The sequence below is a fragment of the Molossus molossus genome, unplaced genomic scaffold (genome assembly GCF_014108415.1).
Source record: "Molossus molossus isolate mMolMol1 unplaced genomic scaffold, mMolMol1.p scaffold_m16_p_4, whole genome shotgun sequence".
In the NCBI taxonomy this organism is placed as follows: Eukaryota; Metazoa; Chordata; class Mammalia; order Chiroptera; family Molossidae; genus Molossus; species Molossus molossus.
The window spans coordinates 87,260,576-87,287,995 of NW_023425377.1; the positions used below are offsets into that span (position 1 = coordinate 87,260,576).

General features: G+C 40.7%; 1 protein-coding gene and 1 pseudogene across 1 annotated transcript; one reads left to right on the forward strand and one right to left on the reverse strand.

Moving 5' to 3' along the window:
• Nucleotides 1-14,574: 14,574 nt before the first annotated feature.
• LOC118616442 lies at nucleotides 14,575-14,917 on the reverse strand (annotated as a pseudogene).
• Nucleotides 14,916-27,057, forward strand: LOC118643948 (TPT1-like protein). The gene is given in 6 exon segments (XM_036282269.1): nucleotides 14,916-14,924; nucleotides 19,017-19,073; nucleotides 25,626-25,692; nucleotides 25,695-25,802; nucleotides 26,528-26,656; nucleotides 26,915-27,057. Coding segments are annotated over 6 exon segments (513 nt in total).
• Nucleotides 27,058-27,420: the final 363 nt, after the last annotated feature.

Sequence of the window (27,420 nt, forward strand, 5' to 3'; positions counted from 1 at the left end):
AGGTGTGTGTACAATGTGAAATGGAGCTTTATTTTTTATTTTTTAAATATGTCTTCATTGACTTTTTTAGAGTGAGAAGAAGAGAGAGGGAGAAATAGAAACATAGATGTGAGAGAGATACATCTATTGACTGCCTCCTACACACCCCCTACTGGAGATCAAGACAGCAGCCCCGGCCTGTGTCCTGACTGGAAATCGGACCAGTGCCTTTTTGGTGCATGGGACAACATTCAGCCAACCGAGCCACACTGGCCAGACTGAAGTTTCATTTTTAAATAAAGAACAAGTGTACTCCAGATAACAATCTTACATCGTATTCAGTCTTTTTAATCAAATTCATTGACAGTTTAAATTAGAATGCAGAAAGATTCTACATGAACATGAGCACAAAATCATTTTCTTGTCAATACTTCTATTTGTGAATTTTACATCCATTTCACAGAATGAGGAAAGTTGGACTTTTCTTCACATCACACTCAAAACTTCACTGATCAGATACAGGGCCAATACAAATGAACCTAGACTTTCTGATAGGACTGGCTCTGACGGAGAGGCTTAATAATTTTACTAACATATAAAGATCTATTTTATAGGTTATGTTTTTAGAGTGTTTAACATCAGTGGCTCAAGTGTTTGTTCCATAATGACTCCTTCCTGCCCCAAACCCATCTAACATGAGCATGAATTAGTCATGACATGTCCATTTTCTTTGAAATGCCATTTAAGAGTGTCATGGAGCATTTTGATGTCACTGGAGGTGTATAAATTTGATTACAATGTCATCTCATGACTGACCCTGCATCCCCAGGGCTAACACCACCACAGCTGGCTCAGTCTGGATTTGCTCTGAATGTGAGCTCCTGCCACATCTCCAATTTCAGCAACAGAGACTATCAGAGAGGAATTGGGAACCTGGAACATAATTCCATTCAGAGATTTCAATAAAAGAGGAAGAAAGGAAATGGCTAAAATGAGACGGAATGCCACAAATGCAGGAAGAAATTTTTTCTCTAAATAACATTTTTCAAAATGACACTTGGCACACTCCTCCTGGGAGCACACCCACACCTTTCTTCCCCCACAGGCCTACATCTGCTAAACTCTAAGGGACCCCACAAGACTTGCAACCAGGGGAGCAATGGGCAGCAGTAGCTCGTCCCGGGATAACCCCCTGAATCTGTCCCAGAGGCCCTCTTTCTCTGAATCCCCAGTGAGCTGACCCCAGCCCCACCTTGACTCACTTCTTCCCCGTGACTTTTCTAAGGAGCCAAAGCAGAGCCCTGCCTAAGCTCTATCCTGTTGCTGCTTCTATTCTAAGCCCTTCCTTGTTTCATTGTCCCCAGCTTTAATAAATGTATTCTCAAAAAAAAAAAAAAATACAACACTTGACTTTATAAGTAAAGTTGCAAAAAACAGAAATGTTTATAACTTCAAAAATACTTGTGTGAGAATAATGGTACAAAAATAGTTGTATGAGGTATCTCCACGGAAAGAATATAGTGTTGTCATGATCTCTGGTAGAGTAACATAAATTTTTCTATTTTGACGACCATGTAGGAGATCCACAGACATGCATTTGATTTGGGGAAAGTCAAAGCTGAGTTAGTATAGGTGAACAAAGAAGATCTGGGATATTACTGGTTTAAACTGAAGAATTGCATTAGATGTTAAAAATAACTACCCATTAATGGAGCCGACTTTAAAACATTGTGAACTCTTTCTTGGTGTCTTTACAAATTGGTGTGACTCATGTGCCATTTGAGAGCTCATCTGATCCTTGATCATCTACATAAACCTGGATTGAACCGCACATTTCTATTTGCTCAGAAGTCCAAAGCTATTCCACGATTATTGGCTAATTTCTGCACAGTTTACTATTTTATAACTTCTACTTCTTAGGTTCTTATTCCACACATGCTACTAGGTGCTGCCTCATGTTGACCTGGATATAAAACAGCTCCTTTATCATGTTCCTCAAAAATTGAACCAAAGTGCCCATGGACTGGAAGGTCCCTATTCAATTCCTGGTGAGGGCACATGCTTGGGTTACAGGCTTGATCCCCAGTAGAGGGCATGCAGGAGGCAGCCAATCAATGTTTCTCTCTCACATCGATGTTTCTATCTCTCTCTCTCCCCTCCTCTCTCTCTAAAAAGTCAATAAAAACATATTTTTAAAAAACTGAACCAAAGCATTTGTAAGCATATGTGATTTAACTGATGATTGGAGAAGTGAGAGGGGAAAACACATCACTTATTACAGTGCCCTGTTTGCCAGCTACATTTTTACCACTCACCTCCGGAAGTTTCTCTCCTGGCTCTTCCTCTCTGCAGCACCTGCTTTTCTGTTTTGCTAGCTTGTCTCTCCTCTCCTCCTCCCCGCTCTTACTCCACTCTTCTCAACCCTGTCCTTCTCAGTAGCAAAACAACACATTCCTTCTCTTACCTCATGCATAGCAGCTTCCCCTTCCTTTGAAGTCACTGACTGATACACTCCCAGCACTTATTAACATGTTTTCTGAGCAGGAATAGCTCACAGAGGAGAACTCTGGATCAAGTGTTAGGATAATATTTTCTAACTGCATTTTTTTATGTCTATATTTGAATGAGATGAATCTGGTGTGGTCATGTTGGAAATCATTGGATGGAACACATCACTTCTCACAAGTTTATATCGTTTAACCTTTAGCAAGTGCAAGGGAGGAAAAATGTTACTCTCTTAACCTCAGTGACTGGAAACCTGTTATTAAACTAACAAAAGACAGATTAAGGAGAAAGGCATATAATTTTTATTAATGTTAATATTTTTATATGCATTGGGAGCTTCACAGAAAAGAAGTGAAAACCCCGAAGAACTGGTAAGACTCAGGGGCTTATATACCATTTTAACAGGGGCCAATAAATTGTGGAGAAGTGACCAGACAAAAGAAAGGAGGTTTGGGCTTCTACGGCTGATAAATTATGTGAAAGTGACCAGAAGAAATGTGGAGGACACTAATGACAGATAAGTTACCTTGGTAAGGTTGGTTAATGTGGACTCACCTTGGTGCCAGCCCTCCACCGCTGGTGATAAGGGTTGTTCTCCTCACCTTGGAAAAGGAGAGGAGAAAACTGATGCCCTGCTTTTAGGTAGAATGGGTAGGGAAAAGGGTGCTTCTTGTACTTGCTATTTCTCAGTTGCCTGCAGCTCAAAACAATTAATATGCCAAATGGCATATTTTGGGGTAGCATGTTGTAATCCTCATCACAAACAAGTGAGGCATCCTTAACCCCACTTTGTAAATCAGGGCTTTAGGGCAATACAAGGTTAGGAAACTTCTCCATGATGACTCTGGGAGGAAGGGTGGAGTCTGTAAACATGCTCAGTTCTATTGACTCCTATTCACAGGTTTCACAGACTTTCTGTGGCAACCAAGGATCAACACACTTTTCTGAACATCTATAATATACATATTTGAAACTTGACTATATAGTATTTTGTATTATTTCTTGTGAGTCTTTTCTCCCTGACAAGATGGTAAGTTCTTCCAAGACCAACACTAATTACAGAATTATCTTCTATCCCCAGGGTTAATAACCAGTCACCGTATTTAATAAACACTTTTGGATTTAATTTAATAATAATTTTCTTTATGCTAACTTTACACTTATGTGACTAAGAGAATAAAATCATCTTCTATAGATCTTAGAATAAAGATGGTTCTGTTGATATTGTTAAACTACCAGGAACCAGGATTCAAACAAGAGACATAAACATCTGAGCAAAGTATTTGGAAATATCACCACTCAGGATGAACCATCAGTGAAATGCAGTTTCATACACGTAAATCAGAAAACTCAGTTTTGGGGCTGAAGGTTTCCCAGGAGTTTTTTTTCCTAAGGTCTCCTACTTTGATCCTTTTGTCTGGAGCCTAAGAGGATCTTGTAGCTTCTCCCTCCACCTATCCTTCTAAGATGTTAGTGAAGTAAAGACATTTAAATAGAATTTTTTAAAAGAAGAAGAGGAAGGAGAAGGAAGAGATAAAGAAAGAATTTATGCATTACAGTGCACTTATTGGTTTAGACATCTTCCTCTACTAGACTGTAATCTCACACATTGGTGATATTTTCTAATTTTTTGAATAATGAGAGAATAATATTAATCCTATTTTAATGAAATTACTGAAAGTGTTCCCTCAGTTTTTCTCTATAATTTATCCTACTATTCAACCAAAGTAGTTGGTTGAATGAAAGTAAATGAGTTGATCTTGAATCCTGGTTATTAGCATCTAGTTCCAAATGGAGGATGTTTGTCTGACAATCTTATATTTATGTTTCATTGGTGGACAGAAAAGGGGGTTCTGTGGAAAGTAACCTCACAGGGTGATCTAATCATGAATTCCTAACAAGGCAGGCCATGTGGGTAATAATGCCTTTGGCATATAATTTTTTAGTAAAAGGTTTATCTTTGCCTTAAGCAAGCCCTGTTCATTGCTTATGTGTGTGTTGGTTAACCACCTTTGAAGTAACCACCTTCAAGAGAGCACATAATATTGTTAACTATCCTGTAATCAAACTCGTGCCTTGCTTTCCCTGGCCATCAGGGAATCTTCCTTGTGTCTCCTCCTTAATTTCAAAAGCATAAAAGAAGCTGTAAAACTATTCTGCAGATCATTTGAGATCTTGCTCCCTGGCGTATGTTGTCAGTTTGGCTCAGATAAAGTCATAAAAATCTCTACAAGTTTGAATATTTTCTATGTTGACACATTAAATTTAATCAACTTATCCCCCAAAAATGTGACTCTCATTATTTAATGATAGTTTAACTCTAATATTCTAGTATATGCTTTCTTGGCAACAAAAACAGCATTGGTTGGATTATTATTTTAACAATAATTTTCTTGACATGTAGCCCACAGAAATAAAGTGAGCTGCCTAGCTCATCATTATGATTATGAAAAATAATGCTCAGAATTTCTAGAAAGAATATCCTTGGTGCCAGTCAGGGTACCTGGAACATAACTGGTGACTAATAAAGGTTTATTGAAAGAAATTAATGAACAAATTAAAGCCACAACTGGTGTAAGTGCTAAACATATACATATACATAATTGTTCATTCATCTAAGCCATCAACCCTGAAACAGTGATAAGAATTCGTCTGCAGTGCATCAGCATCACCCCAAAACCGATGACCAGTTATGCAGGAGACATGCAGGTACTTCTCTAAGCTACGTCTCTCCTAAGACAAAGGTCAAAACAGAAAGATCTAATAGCTGCATCTTCTTTTCTCCCACTTGCACTAATTTATCATTTTTAATTGTGGCCAGGTTCTTCAATTTTGACTCCAGGCTTCTTATCAGAGAACATTTGCCAGTAAGTCTCCCTCCTGGGAAGATTGTGGTTGTTAAGTTCCTTGAGAGGAGGAATGCACTTTCTCCGTCATGCCACAGGCCACCCAACAACACCTCTGCCATTCAGATGCACCACGGCATTTCTTGCAAACAAAATCAGAAAGAGCTCTCATTTTTTGTGCTTTGCTTTTTGTTAATCCTCACCTGATGCTATTTTTCCATTAATTTTTATTTATGTATGTATTTATTTATTTATTTAATACTCAAGTTTATGGGGTTTTTAATTGATTTATTTATTTTGTTATAGATGTTCCTCCTTTCCCCCCATTGATGTTCCTCCTCCCTGCCCCCATTCCCACCCCTGACCTTCACAATATTGTTGCCTGTATCCATTGGTTATACACACATGCATATAAGCTCTTTGGTTTATCTCTTCCCACCCTCCCACCCTTCTCCTTCTGAGGTTTGTCAGTCTGTACCCTACTTTCACATCTCTGGATCTGTTTTGTTCATCAGTTTATTTTGTTCACTATATTTCACAAATAAGTGAGATCATGTAATATTTGTCTTTCTCTGATTGGATTATTTCACTTAGAAAAATAATATCCAGATCCCTCCATGTTGTCTCAAAGGGTAAGAGATCTTTGTTTTGTACAGCTGCATAGTACTCCATTGTGTAAATGTACCACAGCTTTTTTACCCACTCATCTGCTGATGGACACTTGGGCTGTTTCCAGATCTTAGCTATTGTAAGTAGTGCTGCTATGAACACAGGGGTGCATATACTCTTTCTAATTGGTGTTTCAGGTTTCTTAGGGTATATTCCTAAAAGTGGAATCACTGGGTCAAAAGGCAGTTCAATTTTTAATTTTTTGAGGAAACTTCATATTGTTTTCCACAGTGGCTGCACCAGTCTGCGTTTCCATCAGAGGCCCCCTTTCTCCACATCCTAGCCAGCACTTGTTGTTTGATGATTTGTTGATAGCAGCCATTCTGGCAGGTGTGAGGCAATACCTCATAGTCATTTTAATTTGCATCTCTCTGATGATTATGGTCTTCATTGCTTTTTAAATATAGTGGAAGGGAGGGAGGAAGAGAGAGAGAGAGAGAGAGAGAGAGAGAACATTGATGTGAGAGAGACACATCGATTGGTTGCCTCCTACACGACCTCAACAGGGATTAGACCTGCAACCCAGGTATGTGCCCTTGACCTGGAATCTTACCCTTGACCCTTTGGTCCATGGGCTGGTGCTCTAACCCTGAGCAAAACCTTCTAGGGCTCAACAAGAAACTCTCTTATTCTCCAACTAGTTTTGTGGGCTCAATTACAAAAATGACAGGACTCATGATGAAAACAGAAAGGCTGTCGAGTAGAACATTCATACACATCTTACAACACAGGAGACAGATGCACCCTCCAAATATCACTGTCTTTCTGAAAGGCTTAGCCATTACTCCCGGGGTGTTCAGACAACTGGGCAGATACTAATGAAAACAAGATTCTGTTGTTGGTTTCGTGTGTCATTGGTTTGATTAACTCTTTTTAGTACTGAAAAACACAATGTGATATAAGGCTAAATTATTCTTCCCAGGGTGTCTCCAATAAGAGTCACACTGTTACACTCTTTACTTCCCACACAGACAGTTTTACAGTCAGCCAGAGTTATTTATTTATTTATTTTACAGAGAGAGAAACATGGATTTGTTGTTCCACTTACTTATTCATTCACTGGCCGGTTCCCGCATGTGCCCCAATGGAGAATCGAACCCAAAACCCTGGCACACAGTGAGGACACTCCAACCAAATGAGTTACCTGGCTAGGGCCCCTACCTCTATTTTATAAGGTACAGAATGAGGCTGCTAATTCTCCTGCTTTAGAATAGCAACAGATAAAGCAACGTGATAGGCAACATTGGGAGCAAACATTTGGATAGCTTTAGAGAAGACAAACGTATCCTAGCTAGTTAGTAACTTCTAGCCACTGGGAGAGGAGCAAGAGTTCAAGCACTGTAGGATGACATGCTGTATGCCTTTGACACAGACGGAAAGAGGATTCTTCAAAGCTTTCAAGAAGAAAAGTGTTGTATTATATGACCTCAGTGGCCCATTCCAGACCACTGAGGCCTGTGGGCAACACATCAGCCCCTCAAGCAACTGGTCTGCAAGTGTATCCTCCTCATAGATGTTGTGGCTCAAAAAGCTTTAGTTTTATGTATTTCTTTAAGAATAGATCCATTGTTATTATCTTGAAATGGAACATCGGAAACACATCAATTTTAGTTCTTTTACTTATCCAGAGTTCAAAGTATTTTAACAGCTCTGTTTCTTTTCCATAAGAAACTGCTACAGGTGGACCCTGAGTTTTCCCTACACCTAAATTGAACAGGTAAGGATTTGGGAAGATTTAGCTTGAGAACCAAATGTTCACATGAACCAGTGTGTCAAGTTGGAAAATAAACTGCTATAATAGTTCCGAGTGCATGCTGAGCTTTGTCAAAAACCTGTCATTTTCAACGACAGTGAAAATTACATTTAAGAAGTCACCCTGCTTCTGGCTTTGCAGATGTGGTTTCTACATATAAAATAAATCTGTAGAAGTAATCAAGGGGTATCAAACACTTGGTGATGAAATTAAAATGCCATTTAAAAATTACTAGTTGATTTTTTGTGAGATATTAATCAAAAAGGTTTCAACTTGCTTTGTTGGTAATTAAAATAATCTCTTTTGACTTTATTCTTTAACTTCATTTCTCTGAAAAAAATAAGGCACAATTCTCTCTGTGGAAGTACAATGAAACAGTGTTACATTTTTAAACTATTGATTAAATTTGGTGATTTGGTGAAGTTGTTCACTAAACAATTTAACTGTAAGCTCCAGGAACATGTAGACACTTGTAATGAGTAATTAGTTACAACAAAGCCAACCCCAACTCATCTGCAAATAGCAAACAGCAGCTCCCATTTTGGGTAAACTGATATATGTATTTTTTACACAGAATAAACCGAATCCAGGCTTCTTATCAGTGAACACTTGCCAATAAGTCTCCCTCAGGGGGAGATTGGGTAATTAGCATATTAGGATCACTGAGAGGAGAAACTCTACAAACTCTACTTTCTCCATCATTCTCCAGGCCACCTAACAACACCTCGGCCATTCCGGTGACCGTGGCATTTCCTTGCAAACAAGATCATGAGAAGCTCTCTGGAATAAAGTTGCTTCTCTGTCTTTTTTTTTTTATGTCCATCTTAATGAATGAAATTCAAGAAAGGGGAGAAGGTTATAGATTAGTAAAAGATGCCACAAAGCAGAGTCCCATCTCTGAAGTGGTGACAGTAGAGTCTCCTTTGCTGGATCCTTCTCTTCACCCACACAGTGTTCCTTCATCTGAGAAAAAAATCAGATTTAAAAGAGGGGAGGAATTGAAATATCTGCTTCTAAAGTTTTAGAATTTTTGAACAGTAGATAGAAATCACCTGGAAAATATATCTTTATTGTCAGAATCTTGGGGTCACATAGGAAGTTGCATAAAGGGCCTGTGGGACACGTAGACAAAGTAAGAAGAGAAAAACATATGGTAAGAGCTTGAGAGGAATCAGCCTTCCTCTCAAACAGTTACTGTCATTTTATGGATGCAGGTGGACAAAAGAGCAATAAGAAACTGATTACTCTGTGTGATAAAGACCTTTACAAAGTTGTCATGGTTGCCAAGCTTTTTGATTACCATTATGGTGCTGCGTAGATATATTTAATTTCAAAATATTTTTCAGTTGTCTTAAATCCTACATGTAAAGAGAGAGCAAAAAAGAACCAAAAAAAAAAAACCTAGCAAACTAGGCCACTAGGGGGACATAGATGAACAAAACATAGTCTATATACTCAGGCAATTCACAGTCTCGGGAGGAAAAGGTTACACAGAGAGATATATTGCAATGTAGCATGGGGGAAGATGGCAGTGGGCAGGACCGGAGGGAGGGTGAGTGTGTGAGAGAGTGTCAGTGGACGTGAAGGTGGACGACCAAACCCGAGCAGTGCAGAGCCGCAGAGCAGAAAGTTCCTGTGCTGTGGACGGAGCAGCCAGCTACCTCGGTAAGCGGCCCTTCAGGGCACTTCTCCCTGCTCCATGGGGAGGTCCCACCATTTTGGAAGATCCCGGGTCTTCCCTGGGAAGAAGCAGTGGGAACGGCTAGGGCCCAGCCACCTGAGCCACCAGTGCACCTGGCACCATCGGACCAGTGGACACTCTGTGTCAACACAGACCGGTGCACAGAAGTGGAGCTCCCAAGGTGCTGGTCACCAAAGCTGCAGACAGCCAGAGCCCAGCACCATCCCCCATAGTAGCAGCCCAATCAGAGTCGAGATATACCCCCAGCAACAGAGGCTGGGGAGCAGACATCCATCTCTAGGCAATAGAAGCACAGACCAGCAGCTGACACTCATCCCCAAAAACTACAACAAAAGCTAAACAAGAGTTGAGCTCCACGGGGAAGCAGCACTCCCCAGCCACCAGCTGCAAGACCTGAGGCTCCACAGAGGCCTGTGCGGTCCAGCAGCTCACAAGAGCAGTGGGAAGCTGGAGCCCGAGAGAGACTGGTCCTATCCAGCTGCCCGCCAGTGGGAACTGCAGGGTGCAGTGGCACCAGAGAGGCCTGTTCAACCCAGTAGGGACTGTGCAATCTGTTATGCACGGGACCTGCAGGGTGCTGAAGCACCAGAGGACTGTGCAACCCAGCAGGGACTGCGCAATCTAGATACCCACTGGGACTGTGGGGTGTTGAAGCACAAGAGAGGCCTGTGCTACCCAGCAGGGACTGTGCCATCCAATTACCCTCAGGACCTGCGGGGTGCTGAAGCACCAGAGAGGCCTGTGCAACCCAGTAGCCCGTAACATAGGCATAGAGCCAGGTCCCCAAAGGGACTGTGTGATCCAGTTACCTGCGGGACCTGTAGGGTGTTGGGGCACCAGGAAGGCCTGTGCAACCCAGCTGTGCACAAGATAGGCATAAAGAATATGAAAATGGGGGCAGGGTGAATGGAAGCTACACAGAAGATCTCCCAGGACCAAATGGAAATTACAACTAAAATAAAGACAAATCCTCAGCAAATAGCAACAGAAAAGCAGCAAGACAGGACCATGTAACCAGAGACACTGGTAGGTTCTGCAGAGGCGCTAGAGGGAGGTAGGCTAGGAGCCCACGGACAACAGCAGTCTTAGCTGTGAGCAGCACCCTTGGAGAATAAAGACCAAGTCTGCTCGACAGTGCAGAGAGCCAGGACAGAGCACTAAAATAGCCACAGCCACTCACCTGCGGGCTACTGCAGAGGGAGGACAGACTGGGCTGGAACTCTGTGGGGACACCCGGAATTTGGAGGGCACTCAGAGTTTCTGCTGAGTTGCGGCCACAAAGGACAGTGGCCAGTGTGCTCCTTCCCCAAGCTGAGGGGGAAAGCAGCAGCCACCCCCCTCAGCGATCCAGCCTTTACCAGGTGAGGCAAAGAAATACAAATCAAAGTTCATTAATAACCACCCTCTGGAAATCCTCTTATGCAGAACCTAGGAATAAACTTCACCAAAGAAATGAAGGACCTCTTCACAGAAAACTACAGGTCATTAAAAAAAAAGATAGAGGAAGATATAAAACAGTAAAAGCACATATTTTGTTCATGAATTGGTAGAATTAACATCATTAAAATGTCCATATTGCCCAGAGCAATCTATAGATTCAATGCAATCCCCATCAAAATACCAACGACATACTTCACAGAACTAGAACAAATAGTTCATATGGAACCAAAAAAGACCTCGAATAGCCACAGCAATCTTGAAAAAGAAAAAGTTGGAGGGATCACATTAGCAGATTTCAGGTCATACTACAAAGCCACTGTAATCAAAACAGCCTGGTACTGGCACAAGAACAGGCATATAGACCAGTGGAACAGAACAGAGAACCCAGAAATGGACCCAAGGCAATATGATCAATTAATATTTGACAAAGGTGGCAAGAACATACGGTGTAGTAAGGACAGCCTCTTCAATAAATTGTGTTGGGAAAATTGAACAGCTACATGCAAAAAATTGAAACTAGACCAACAACTTACACCATACACAAGAATAAACTCAAAATGGAGAAAAGACTTAAATGTGACTCATGAATCCATAAAAATCCTAGAAGAAACTATAGGCAACAAAATTTTAGACATCATACGCAGCAGAATTTTTACTGATACATCACCTAAGGCAACAGAAACAAAGGAGAAAATGAACACATGGGACTACATCAAACTCAAAAGCTTCTGCACAGCAAAAGATACAATCATCAAAATGGAAAGGCAACCCACTGTATGGGCGAGCATAATTGTCAATGATATATCAGATAAGGGGTTAATTTCCAACATATATAGAGTGCTCATACAACTCAACAAAAGGAAAACAAAAAACCCAATTAAAAAATGGGCAGAGGAACTAAATAGACACCTCTCCAAACAGGACATACAAATAGCTAAGAGACATATGAAGAAATGCTCATCATCACTAATCACCAGAGAGATGCAAATTAAAACAACAATGAGGTATCACCTCACACCTGTCAGAATGGCCACCATCAACAAATCATCAAACAGCAAGTGTTGGCGAGGGTGTGGAGAAAAGGGGACTCTAGTACACTGCTGGTGGCAAAGCAGGCTGGTGCAGCCACTATGGAAAACAATATGATATTACCTCGAAAAATTAATAATTGAACTGCCATTTGATCCAGTGATCCCACTTCTAGGAATATACCCTAAGAAGCCTGAAACACCAATCAGAAAGAATATATGTACCCCCATGTTCATAGCAGCACTATTTACAATAGCTAAGATCTGGAAACAGCCCAAGTGTCCATCAGTAGACAAATGGATAAAAAAGCGGTGGTACATATACACAATGGAGTACTATGCAGCTATAAGAAAGAAAGATCTCTTATCCTTTGAAACAACATGGAGGTACCTGGAAAGTATTATCCTAAGTGAAACAAGCCAAACAGAGAAAGACAAGTATCATATGATCTCACTTACTTGTGGAATAATAGTCTGAGGAATGGGGTAGTTCCAGAGACATGGAAGTGGGACACAGACTGACAATCCTCAGAAAAGGGGGTGGTGGGGGAGAGATAAACCACAGAACTTATATGCATGTGTGCATGAACAATGGACATGGAAAACAAAGCTGGGGACAGGGTGGAGGGGGGGCAATCAGTTGGGGGAAAAGGAGAAACATCTGTAACAAATATTAATTAATTAATTAATTAATTAATTAATTAATAAAAAATGCAGCATGGTAAAAGCTTTACGGAGATGTGGACAAAATGCTGATGGAGGAGAGGGCAAGTGTGCTTCTTGAGGGAGGTCAGAGTTCTCCCAGCACTTGAGATGGATATTGAAGAAATAACAGCAATTTTCCAAAAAAGAAAAGAAAAATGCAAGTGTGGCATTCCACACCATGGGATAGAACAGTCCAAAAGTCTCAAGAGGAGAAGCTAGATGAGAAGGAAACTTCAGATTCATGAGGAATGCAAATGCAGGAAAGGTGCCAGGTCTGGAATCACCCAGAGCAGGGCTCATTGAAGTCAGGATCACTAGACCAGAGAGGTTTGCTTACAGTAGGCCTAGGCTCAAGACTGCTTTGCGGACAAGTTCCCAGGGGGGCTAACTCTGCTGATGCAGGGGTTGCCTTGTGAGATACACTGATGTAGGGTATTCTGACTTTATCCTGAAGGCACAGAGACCATAAGGAGAGACAATGGAGAACTTTGTGGGAGGGATGTGTATATCATTGGCTTTGGTTTACAGTTTAAAATATAAAATTCTGGTTAACAATAGGAAAATCATTTAGGGTTTATTAAGTATTCTAATTGTGAAAGAAATGAGAGCTTCCTATCCTAATAGAAAGTGGGAGAGAGAGAAATGGCTAAGAAATATTTCTTAGTTATAAACAAATGAGTTTGGCATTCTCTTAGATTTGAGAATTGAGAAAAAAAAAAAAAAACATTGAGCAGCCCTGGAGGGTTTGGCTCAGCAGTTAGAGCGCTGGCCCGCCGACCAATGAGTCGCAGGTTCGATTCTGGTCAAGGGCACATACCTTGGTTGCAGTTTATCCCTGGCCCTGGTCAGGTTGTCTAGGAGGCAACCAGTCGATGTGCCTCTATCACATCGATGTTTCTCTCTGTCTCTCTCTCTCTCTTTCTCCCTCCCTCCCACTCTATCTGAGGATAAATAGAAAAAGTATCCTTGGGTGAGGAATTAAGAACAAAACAAACAAAAACAAAAAAAGCCCAAACCATTGAGGAATGACAGAGTCTTAGGCCAGGAGAATAGAGCATAAAGGCATTAAGTGAATGGTAGAGATAAAATAGTAGAGCAGGTCTGGAGAAGGAGGGGTAGTATGACTTTTATTTCCAGCAATATTGCTTTATAGAGAGTTTTTAAAACACTCTGTACAATGTTGGATTAAAAAAAGTAAATATTTTTCAGGGCTGTGCAAATATGCTGTATGATATAATAATGATAGATATAGGTCACTATACATTTGTTCAAACCATAGTATATACAACACCCTAAGGTAAATGGACTTTGGGTAATTATGAGGAATCAATGTAGATTCATCCTTGGTTTAAAAAAAAAAAAAAGTAGTACCATAGTATTATTCTGGTGGGGATGTTGATAGTGTGGGAGATTATGTTTGTAAGGGGGCAGGGGGCAGAGGGCCGATGGGAGCTTTCTGTACTTCCCTCTCAATTTTGTTTACCTAAAACTGCTCAAGCCCTGCCTGGTTTGGCTCAGCAGTTGGAGCATCGGCCTGCGGACCAGAGAGTCCCGGATTTGGTTCCTGCTAGGGGCACGTACCAAAAAAAAAAAAAAACTGCTCAAAAAACAAGATAGCCCTGGCCATTGGGCCAGTGTGACTCAGTGCTTTGAACATGGGCCACTCACGGAAGGGTCTCTGGTCAAATTCCAGCAGAGGGCACATGTACCTGGGTTGCAGTTTCCATCCCAGGCCCAGTCAGGGCATGTGCAGGAGGCATCCAATCTATGTGTCTCTCTCAAGTGATGTCACTCTCTCTCTCTCTCTCTCCTTCCCTCCCCTTCCACTCTATCTAAAAATCAGTGGAAAAAAATTATCCTTGGTTGAGGGTTAACAACAACAACAACAACAAAATCTTAAATTTTTTTCAGAGTTCAGCTTTTTATTAAATGTATCACAAAAGAGGTTTAGTCAAAAAGACCAAAGCCCATGTCATCATCAGACTCCTCAGATTCTCCTTTCTTTGCCTCCACTGTCTTCTCCTAAGCTGGGGCAGCAGTAGGAGGATCTTGAAACCTCCTGCTGGGCAGTGCCAGCTGCAGGTGCCAGTTCATCAGCCCCTTCACTAAAGACCAGGTTTCCGATGTTGACGATGGCTGGAGTCTTTGCAAACAGGCCTGGACAGAGAGGTTCAACATTTACACTGACTGCTTTCATGAGGGTGCTGACCTTATCCTCCATCACTGGCACCTCATTGTCCTGCAGGGTGAGAGCCGAGTAGATGCAGGTGAGCTCCCAGATGGAGGCCATGGTGCAGGTGAGCGCTGCTCAGCACAGTGCTATTCACCAAAGGAATCTTAAAACAAGTCTTTTTGATGAAGGAGTGGCATACAGTGTCCACTGGTTCTCAGAGGTTATAGAAGATGCAGAACAAAAACATCTTGTTTGGATTTGACCCACTTTTACCACTTACTCAATGAAAGAACAAAGCCAGACTGTAATCAGTTGGGCAGTGCATGGGAGTTAAGAAAGTGGGCAACAAGGAAGTGTGACTCTACCCTTAAGAAATGATAATAAGGCAAAGGAAGGATATAGGAACTTGATGGATGGTTGGATCAAGAGAAATTGGTGGTGGTTGTTTGAGGATAAGAAACAACTTTAGCATGTTTGGAGGCAAACACCAGTGGAAAGATTCCAAATTCTTGAAATTAGATGTAATTAACTGATAAAGAAAGGCCCGTAAGCTGGCCAGTTTGGCTCAGCGGTTGGAGCATCAGCCTGAGGACCAGAGAGTCCTAGGTTCGGTTCCTGCTAGGGGCATGTACCAAAAAAGAAAGAAAAAAGAAATGATCTTTAAGCCTGAAACACCAATCAGGAAGAATATATGTACCCCCATGTTCATAGCAGTACTATTTACAATAGCTAAGATCTGGAAACAGCCCAAGTGTCCATCAGTAGACGAATGGATAAAAAAGCGGTGGTACATATACACAATGGAGTACTATGCAGCAGTAAGAAAGAAAGATCTCTTATCCTTTGAGACGACATGGAGGGAACTGGAAAGTATTATCCTAAGTGAAAGAAACCAAGCAGAAAAAGACAAATACCACATGATCTCACTTATATATGGAATATAATGAACATAACAGTCTGAGGAATACGGTAGACCCAGAAACATGGAAGTAGGGCACAGACTGACATCCCTCAGAAGAGGGGTAAGGGGGGTGAGAAGAGATAAACCACAAAACTTATATGCATGTATGCATGACCAATGGACATGGACAACTAAGCCGGGGACGGGGCAGGGGTGGGGTGGGGAGGGGGGTGCCAATGGGGTAAAAAAAGGAGAAATATCTGTAACAAAAAAATAAATAAAAAATTTAACAAAAATAAATAAATAAAATACAATAATTGATCATAAAAAAATAAAAATAAAAAAAAAGAAAGGCCCGTAAAATGGCAGGAAGTATTGAGATACCGGCCAGTGAATGCTCCTTTCGCTACCCACTTCCGTATCAACAACAGCTAAATCGTCGTCATTAAGGACGCTTGTAGAGTGTGTGTGGGAAGCGAAACTTGATTTACGAGTTTTGTTGCACTTCACTTTTTTTCTTCTTTATTGATTTTAGAGAGAGAAGAAGGGAGGGAGAGGGAGGGAGAGATAGAAAATCGACAAGAGAGAACATCGATTGGTCGCCCCCTGCATGCCCCTACTGAGGGTCATCCCCACAACCTGGGCATGTGCCCTGACCAGGAATCGAACCGGCAACCTCTTGGTGCATGGGTCGACGCTCAACCACTGAGCCACACCAGCCAGGGTACACTTCATCTCTTAATTTTTTAAAAAAAATCAATCTAACTTCAATTTCCAAGTCCCATCCCAATGGGCTACCGTGAAACTTGTAAGTGCTGGAAAAGTCTGTCCCTGCCCAACCCAGAGTGATGCTTGGATTCTGGGTCACGTGAAATGATATCAAAGGCTTCTGGCCATCTGCAACCATCCTTGCAATTACCAGGGTTATCCCTTAACCCTACATGTCTCAGTCTGGCTCCTTCAGCTTTGGCTGATCTTGGGGGCTCTCACACCTCCTTAGGAATCTACTGTGACATTTCCTAGGGCTCCCCTGCTGGGGCTCTGCAGCCCTGCTCTTAGGAGTCCCAGCTTTTCAGGTACTGCCACTAAGCATGCAAATACCTTTGTTCTCAGGACCTGCCAGCCCCTCCTCTCCCTCATCTTTGGGGACCGGCCCTCTGTGTGCTCTGGAGGAACATTTGTTCCTTTATGACTTTCCAAGGCACTCTATCTCTGTCTTCACATTACACCCATCCCCCACTCTCTTCCTGCTTTCTTCAAAACCTAAATCCTCCAAAGGTTTGAGGCTTTGAAGAAATAAAAGAACAATTTTCAAGCCAGTTCCAGTTTCTGTCCTGCCCCTAAATTATTTGAAAAGTTAAGGTCATGGCTGGGGGACAGAAAGGAAGCAAAAAATACTGAGGGGAATCTCAGACATACACAGGCATACAAATGCATCGTGTACACCATAGTTTTATTGTTTGTTCGTTTGTTTGTTTTATCCTCACCCCAGGACTTTTGCATTCATCTTCAGATAGAGCAGAAGGGAGAGAGGGAGGAAGAGAGAAAAAGAAACATCGACTGGTTGCCACCCACACAACCCCAACCGGGGTTGGGGCCAAACAGCAACCGAGGTACATGTCCTTAGCGGGAACTGAACCCAGGACTCTCTGGACCACAGGCCAATGCTCTAACCGCTGAACTAAACCAGCCAGGGCTATACCATAGTTTTTATGTGTATTGGGTCATTTGATCCTCATATAACCACACAAGAGAAATAGTATTATCTACTTTTTATAAGTGAGAAAATGGAGGCTTAAGTTATTTGTACAGGTTTTAAAAAATAGTATAGCCCCGACCAGTGTGGGTCAGTGGTTAGACTCACACTGAAGAGTTGTGAGTTCAATTCCCAATCAAGGGCATGTACCTGGGTTGCAGGTTCGATCCCCAGTCCCAGTTGGGGTGAGTTCAGGAGGCAACTGATCTATGTGTGTGTCTCTCTTCTCCCTTCCTCCCTTCCACTCTCTAAAAATCAATGGAAAAAATATCCTCAGTTGAGGATTTAGAAAATAAATAAATAATAGTACATAGTAGAACTACGAATTCAACTAAAAATATAATCTTATCACCAAATCCACCCACCAACCTCAGCCTAACAATAAGATTTGTAAAACTAAAATAATATGGACCTCTACCTAGACCTGAAATAACAAGAAGCTTGACAGAGGTCAGCCATTTATGTGTAGTTGTATGGATTTTTTATTTATTTTCTTTTACTCCTCCCCTAAGGATATGTTTTTATTGATTTTAGAGAGAGGAATGGAGAGAGAGAGAGAAACATTGATGTGAGAGATCAGTTGCCTCCCGTATGTAACCTGACAAGGGATCGAACCCTCAACCTAGGTGTGTGCCCTGACGGTGAATCGAACCTGCAACCTTGTACAGGATGATGCTTCAGTCAGCTGAGCTACCTGGCCAAGGCTATACAGATTTTATGTATTTATTTATTTATTTTAATCATCACCCAAGGACATTTTTCCATTTTTTGTTCAGATAGAGTGGGAGGGAGAGAGAGAGAAACATAGACGTGAAAGGGACACATCAAGTGGCTGCCATCTGCACGACCAACCAGGGCCGGGGACAAACTGCAACCGAGGCACATAACCTTAGCGAGAACCAAACCCGGGTCTCTCTGGACCACAGGCTGACGCTCCAACTACTGAGCCAAACTGGCCAGGGCAAGGCTATACAGATTTTAAAGAGATGATTTAACCTTGTTTACTAGAGAAATATATAAAAATGAACTTTAACATGAATATAACATCAAATATTTATTTTTAAATTAACTTTAGACTGTTTGAGGACAAGATTAATACTTCTATATTCTCCCAAAGTGCCTAACACATTTCCTGTAAAGAGTAAATAATAAATAGACATTTAATTTTTTTTTCTTTATTGATTTTAGAGACAGAGGAAGGGAGAGGGAGGAAGATAGATACATTGATGAGAGAGAGCATCAATTGGCTGCCTCCTGCATGCCCCCACTGAGGATTTGGCCCACAACCTAGGCATGTGCCCTGACTGGGAATCAAACTGGTGACCTCTTGGTGCATGAGTCAATGCTTAACCACTGAGCCACACCAACTAAGCTAAATAGACATTTAAATTCCACCTATAAATAGATCTGGGCAGTCATTCAGTGAGGCTTATACAGTGCCCATGGGGCAGATGCTGACATGGAGAAGACAGACCAATTATCCTGGGAAAGCAAGGTCCTTAAATACTTACTGCCATGACGTGTACTTATCTTAAGACACTAATACTTTCTTATTTTAGGGCACTCTCAATAGTGTCACTGACACATCGTCTGGAAGTGTGAAAGACAGTGATAAGGTGGGAAAGCATAGAAGATTGCCGTGACCCTTTAGAAAGGAATTTGAATATATGTATCAAATTTTTAAAAACTTTTTATTCTCTTTGACTCAGTAATTCTACTTCCGAACACGTAACCCTGATGGTCTTTTGATGTGTCAAACTGGTAAGCTACAGTTCCCAGTTACTCATAAACACTTATCTAGGCATTACTGTGAAGGCATTTTTAGATGTGATTAAAATCCACAATCAAATAACTATAAATAAGAGAGATTTTTCTTAGATGATCTGAATGGGCCTTATTCAATCAGGGGAAAGGCTGGAAACGCAGCTGAGCTTTCCCAGAACAAACTCTGCTTGTGGAACAGCAGTTTCAGCCCATTGCAGAGCATTGCAGACTGCTCCTCCTGGCAGCCTTCCCCAAGGATTCCACTCTTGCCCAACTGGCCTCCAGAATCTGGTGAGTCATTTCCTTGCAGCGAACCTCCTACTATGTATCGTCCACTAGTTCTGCTTCTCTGGTTGAACCCTGACTGAAACGCTAAGTCAAAGAAACAATCTGAAATTTGTGAAAATTTCATGTAGGAAGGTGTTCATGAGAGCATTTTTAAATTTTTTTAAAAAATATTTTTTCTTTACTGATTTGACAGAGAGAGAAAAGGAGAGGGAGAGAGAGATAGAAACATCAATGAGAGAAAACATCAATTGGCTGCCTCCTGCATGCTCTGGGGATCCGGCCCACAATCTGGGCATGTGCCCTGACCAGGAATTGAACTGGTGACCTCTTGGTGCATGGGTAGATGCTCAACCACTGAGCCACACCGGCCGGGCCATGAGAGCATTTTTATAACAGCAAACTTAAATGTGCAATATTATGGCATTAACTAAAGTTATAATGGCATCATCACTTGGATTTTTAAATTACCTACATGAAATTTTGGCAATATTATAGGGAAAACGTATGTTTGATTTTAAGTTCAAAATGCAGGATATAAACGATGTAGAGTATGGTTACAGTTATGTCAAAATGCATTAAAAAAATAAAACCTAGAAGAGAACTTGTATTAAAAGAGGTTGTATGGGGAAGGTAGAACTATTTATTGCATTTTAAACTAAAAAATAAATAAATTTCAATCTTTCAAAAAATCTAGCTGTTTATGTTAATGCTGCACATTCCTTCAGAATTAAGAACATTTCCAAAGAGATGAAATTTTAAAACTGCTGCTTTAAAATTCACTGGTGATTTTTTTTTTCAAAGAAATCTCATACTTTAGGATTTTATACAATAATGTATTCCCACATAATACATAAACTTGAATAACTGCACTGCACACCTAGTGAGCTACTTGATTCTAGAATTAATGGCATAAACGCCATGAAGCCAGACGTCACTGTAAAGGAACAAATGAACACTTAGCCTTTTCAAGTATTTTTGGTACTAAACCCTAAGAACTTGCCTTTATTCCAGTCACATGTTGTGATTCGTTACATGGAACATTAGCAAATGTTTCGTGGAACTAGCACAATCAGAAAAATAAGCACATAAAGAGCACAGAGAATTGTTATGATTCTGCTTAATGAACAGTTGCCTGAAATTAGATTTTGAGATTGATATTTTCCTATCAAAATGAACCATCATTTTAGCAGTTGTTCTAGTAAGCATACATTTTAATACATATCTGCTTCTATGCATAAAATAATAATAATTAACAGATGCTTCTCACAGCCCCATCCCTCCTTCACCGTCACCACTCACAGCCCGCCATCAGCGTGTGTCCTGGCGGCTCGATGCACGTGTATCTGAGCGCATCTTCCCGCTCTTAAGCTGTCTTTGAAAATAAACAGTCTTTGTCAGAAAAAAAGAGTAGATGAAATCAGGGCTATAGACCCATGAGATTACTTAAGGAGTTAAATGGATGTGTGTGTAGAAACAAGGTACAAAATGAATTTTGCCTTCTAGGGTTTGTCGAGTAAAAACTCAGTCCTAGCTGCCACCTTCAGCTATTTGCCATCTAACCTACTATCACTTCTCTCCTTATTAAAAAAAAAATTAATTGTGGTAAAATACAAATAACGCAACACAGCATTTTAACCATTTTTAAGTGCATAGTTCAATGGCATTAAGCTCATTCACATTGTTGTGCTACCATCACCGTATTATCACTTCTTAAATATATTTTATACATACATTTAAACAGATGTTAAATTGCAAGCAAATACCTGTAGAGCAGACAGTATTGCTTTATGTTATTTTATGTTTTATGTTGTATGAGAACCCATCTTTCCTCATATATCATGAACACCTTTATTGTGCAAGTATGTGCATGTATTCATAGGAATATTGATATTTCAATGGGTCAATTTAAAAAATATATATCTTAAAGGCACAAGAATGTGGATACCAAATACTGGGTCAATGCATATCCTTTTCTGCTTGCCTTGTGTCTTTGGCTCATGGAGAGACTCCAGATTCTCAGATTTGAAAGGAGTCGAACTTTGGAAGATTCTGAGATCATTCAGCACGGGTTAGACTAGTAATGTCCTCAAATGCATGTGTGCCTCCCTCCCCCAGTTCCTTTGAAAAAACATCCTGGGGAGGCGTGCTCTTTAGTCAGTAATCCTGGACTCTATGAGATCATAATCATAATTTCATACAGAAATTTTGGAAGAAGTCAATAAACTTTGGCAATGTGCTGTGGGCATATGAGCTTGTTAGAGAAAACATGTAGTGATCGTGAAGAGTTGATGACAATTCTGGATCCTCTTCTTTGAGGCATCTGTTTTCATTTATATTCAGTTGTTCATCTGCTATTCATTCTGGAAGGTTTATTAGTAGCTTAGACATATTTAAGCAGTTGAATAGTTGAATCTACATAGAAAGTTAGTATAGTTGATAGTCAGAAAAGATTAAGACAGATTTCATTATATATATATATACACTACAATAACAATTCTCCCTTTAATTGTAGCCTCACTACTTTATTTATATTGGAATTCATTATGAATAATAATGTTAGTTTCTGAGGCAAGTGGCCATTCATGGCCACTCAGTTCTACGGTTCTCAGCCTAGAGTGCATATGTTCTGAAGGTGGACTGTTCTGTGCCATGGAATAATGTGAATTTTTACATCGGAAGTAAGTCTATTTTATTAAATAGACAGCAAAATTTGTTATTAGACAAAACATTTGTACCATTTCAGGCCATGCCCTTAGACTGCTACAGCTACCCTTTGAATCTTCTCAAGCACTTCTCATTGACTCATTCAATCTTAAATAGAACACCAAAGGTAGAAGACATGGAAGATAATAATTGGTAAACTGAACTTTATTAAAGTGAAAAACTGTTCTTTAAAACAAGTGTCATCAAGAGAATGAGTACTCAAGCCAAGAACTGGGAGAAAATCTGCACAACACATATGTCAGATGAAAAACTCATATCCAGAATATATAAAGAACCCTTAAAATTTAATAATAAGAAGACAGACAATTCAAAAAATGCCCAACTGTTTCCCAAGGTGGCTGCATAATTCCTACCAGCAGTGTAAGAGAGTCTAGTTACTCATTAACTGTGTGATATTTGGCAAGTCAGGACATCTCTCTCCGATTCAGAAAATACAGCAGAAGGCAAAAATAGTCACAATGAAACTCCTTCCCAGAAGCAATCTCCCCACCCTTTGAAACCTGGCAGACCTTGTGACGCCCTTGATCAACAGGATGCACTAGAAATGAGATGGTTGTGCTAATTCCAAGCCTGAGCCTCAGGAGGTCTTGCAGATTCCACTCTGGACCTTTGAAACTTAGACGGCCACGTGAACAAGCCTGAGCTAGGAGGCTGGAGAATGAGAAACTTGGTGGAGAGGCCCTGTTTTCTCATCTAAGGCCTTTATAGACCACTAAATTTCCAACAGACTCACCAGCTCATCACCAGTTCATAGCGCTCAGCCGGATCACCTAAACCTGGTCAAGACTAACAACCAGCCAATGATGCCCTTACCCCAAATCACGACCCACTGACTCATGAGTTCAATTCAGGGTTGACATTTTAAGCCATTAATTTTGGAGGTAGTTTGTTAATCACAACAGATCATGGATATGGACATCGCATTAGTAACATGGGATTGTTAGAATTAAAGGAGATAATATATGTAATTCATTTTGTGCCCAGAGTTCGTACTCAGATATGTTAGCAATTATTATTGTTATTGCTATTATTGTTAAAAATTATCTTGTGGGGGGAGCTTTTCCTAAAGCCTAGCACTTTATGTGGCTAATGTATTATCTCATAGCCTATGAAACTTGCCACTTTGAAAAAAATGTTGATATCACTAGCTACAGTGCTGCGCTCCTAGAACACTGGCCCAAAATTTCTGCTCCTAACAAAAATGTGGAGGAGCTTCTCCAGATGTTAGGTTTCAAATGTAAATGTGTTGCTGATAAACAGAGAAAGAAACTCTATTGTCCTTCTCCCTAGTCATCCATCAGCTCATATTCTGCTATCAAAGTAAGAGAGCTTTTTGTCTTGTGTGGTATCAAGTTGGACCAAATAGACGGGAGGGAAGTAGGGAAGGAGAGTGTGAAAAAAACATTCAGGGCATAGAGGTTCCAGGAGGACCACAGAGAACCTCTGAATTATATTCTATTAAATGCTATTGTAGACAGGGATGCTTATTCGAATATGATATTTAGATTTTATTCCAATACATCTTTTCATGTTCCTGAGACTCAAACTAGAAAAGATATATTCCTAAAAATATTCTTAGGAATATATTACTAAACCTATAAAAGCCGATCAAACATTCGTTCTTTTTAATCTTCCCTTTACATTTTTTGCATAATTTTCCAATTTTTTACAAAGTCTTTCTCAGCAGTGCATTAACTGTTACACTAACAAGTGTTAATGTAGTTCCTGTCTTTCCCCGAAAGGACTATAAAACTGCAAGGCTTTTAGGATTTAAGGCATGGGTATAAATATTCAACCCAGGTGTTTCTAAATCACCTTCTGCAATCTCAAATGATGCTACACTTGAATAGCTCTGGCAAAATGTCTTAGAGTGTTGTCTGTGTTTGTATCGAGTTATGTTACAGCCAGAATAAATACATAAAATAAAGCAAAGCCTGCTGACATATTTATTTTCAGGATGGTTCTGTCATACGAACTTTATAATCATATCTGAAAATCCAGCTGTGGAAAGGTATGCACACTAGATAAATGGCCATTGGGCATTTGCCAGACCACAAAATTGAACTGTATAAAGAAAAATTCTAAGCCAATGTTAGAGCAATTCATTATTTTAAGTTAAAATCATCAATTAAGCACCTAATTTCTGTCAATATTAATACAACAATCCTTTTAGGGCTATTAAAAAATGTAAAAGAGTATAACATTTTTCTGAAATCCCCCTTAAAGTTATTCTTTTCTGGCTTTTACAAGTCTTGTCTTAGCTAAAGTGTAATCAGTTTTCCATTTTCAGTAAATTCCAAAGAACTCTGTCCTCCACAAGAAGGACTCAACATCCTAGTGGATTGTTTCTATTAGCAGATGCGTTTGTTAGAAAGGAATGTCTCCATGTGTTCTAGACTTCAATTTCAGGAAGGCAATAGGTTCAATTCTAAGCATCATTTCCCTCCAATTAGGAACAAAATCGTGTTTATTACTTCAAAAATACATTGCTCAAGCCACAATATATGGATATGCTCAACTGGAATAATTTTCTCTTTAGGCCCCATATACTGAGCAGACATCTGACCCAGAACAGTAAGTGGTCGTGATGAATGTGTACATTGCCTGAGATCTTTGGCAGTTCACATGTGAAGCACATAAAATCTCTGCCACTCGGAGACCCAGACCATTTGGGGAGATAGTTTCCGTTTTAAATATGCTCATAAAAATTAAAGTGAACTTTATTTGATGAGAATGATGTGAAAAAAAAATTACATGTTTGCAATCGGAGGAGTCAATAAATGCAGTGAGTGGAGCCAAGGCCTATTACATATGGCCTATGGAAATGTGTTCATAAGATGTGGTTGATGCAATTAATAGAATGAATCTCGCAGGTTGCCAACGTTGCATGTTCAAAGACTAAGCAAATACCATCTCGTAATTTTCCCTTTTTTCCATTGCCACTGCTTTCCCCTACTCCACTGAAAGGAATGGCATGGTTCAGCAGAGAAGGGGTAATCCACACAGGAGCTGGGACCTTAGATACAAGGGACTTTATTTTCTCATTATTGACCCAACTTATAAAAAAAAAAAAATCTTATTTGCCCTGCCCACCTCTTCCCTGCTGCTTTCACCATTGAGCTATGGTACCGTTCCTACCTCTCTTTGTCCCTTTCACTATGCTGGATATGCAACACGTCCCCTATGTGAGGACTTAAGAGCAGTGCTAGGAAGGCGGGGATGGGCAACTTTAGTACTTCTATAACACTTCAATTTTTCTCGAGTGATTTTGACTGTATTCTTTATTTTCATGTCAATAAAAAGCTTTTCTGCCCACTCCCCCACCTCACTGAGTACCACTTGGGCTGTACTGTGCTTGCTCTGAGTTCCTAGCTCCTGCTAAGCTAGCTTAGGATCCTCACCTTCCATTCACTATCACGATTGTCCACTGGGATCTCATCAGCCATGATGAGATGGTCTCCATGGGGAGATCACAGATAGGCTGTGCCTGGAAGTAGAGGGGAAGGTGGTCAGTAGGACAGAGGGTAACATTTGTGACTTGCTCACTGGTGGAAATGCCTCCACTAAAGGTATTACTGGTGGGGGGAGGTCCTCATCCTCCACCTGTTGCTAATAAGATTAGAATTCTTGCAATATCCCAAGAAAAAAATGTTCAGAGACTCACATGGGAGAACAAGTGATTTTTATTTGTGTGGAATTAAATCCCTGAGTTACCAAGGTCCCATTCCCTCTTGTCCCACCAAGGAAAAAGTGTCGCTGTGTCTTTAATAGGGCTAGAAGCAGAGCCAGTGTCCAGAGTTTCAGTTCTATGTTGGAGCAATGTCCAATCCAGCATTAGGCTAGTTTTGCTTGTGTTCCCAGCTGCAGTCCATCAGTCCATTGCATGTGGGGTCTGCATGGCTGTGGGCCATGTTACTATAGAGGGAACACAGGCAGGTACAAAGCCAAAGGATAGCCATGAGTGAGCCAAAAGCCAAGAGAGAATTCCTTTGTTTAGAGGATTATGTGTTCCCAAATTTTAGCAGGCTTGCAGTGGCCATGTTCATTCTGGCCAATGATCTCTGCTTTCAGGTATGACTAACAGGCACCCTTCCTGTGTCACCTTGACTTTACTGTGCATATACCATCTCCCCTTTATTGGACCCTTTCCCTCAGTGATCTGCAGGAATGGGCCTGTGGTCCCTGTGGAGTGTAAAATTGCAGCTTTCTGGTGAAGCTGCCTAAATGACATGTCTATCATATCTGACCTTCCCTTTGCTTCTTTTCTATTATTAATAACTAGCTAATATCAAAGGCCCCGAGGGTGAAAGTACTCAAAGTACAGTAATCACTGCTATTGACATTGTCATGAACCTTCATTTGCAGGAATCTAGCTTCACAAAAGAAGCCCAAAGGAAATACATCAAAGATTACATGGAGCCCTGGCCAGTTTGACTCAGCAGTTAGAGCGTCGGCCTGCGGTCCAGAGAGACCCAGTTTCGGTTCCCCCTAAGGGCGTGTACCTCGGTTGCAGTTTGTCCCCGGCCCTGGTTGGGTCGTGTGGGTGGCAACCGCTCAATGTGTCCCTTTCACATCGATGTTTCTCTCTCTCTCTCTTCCTCTCTCTCCCTCCCACTCTATCTGAAAAAAAAAAACAAAAAAATGTCCTCGGGTGAGGATAAAAAAAGATTACATGGAATCGATGAAGGGAAACTTGAAGAACAGAGACCAGAAAGAGTAAAACCTTTTATGACAGGGGCTGCAGAACAAATCAAGCACATCCTTGCTAATTTCAAAAATTACCAATGCTGTATTGGTGACAACATGACTTTAAGGATAGTTTAGAAATGGAAAATGTTAACAAGTTTGGCATTTGGATCTGTCACCTGACATCATAACTGCCTGCTGCTTTTCTTTCTATTTTTTTTTTTTATTGTTGAAATTATTATGATGTCTCCCTTTTTTCCTCCATTGACCCCCTCTTCCTCATTCCCAACCTCTCCTGCTTTTCTCAACCTAATGTCTGTGTCCATTGGTTGTGCATATATGCATGTAAGTTCTTTGGTTTATCTCTTCCCACTACTCTCACCTCCCATTCCTCTGAGGTTTGTTAGTCTGTTCCCTACTTCCATGACTCTGGATCGATTTTGGTGGACAGCTTATTTTGCTCATGAGGTTCCATAAATAAGTGAGATCATATGGTACTTG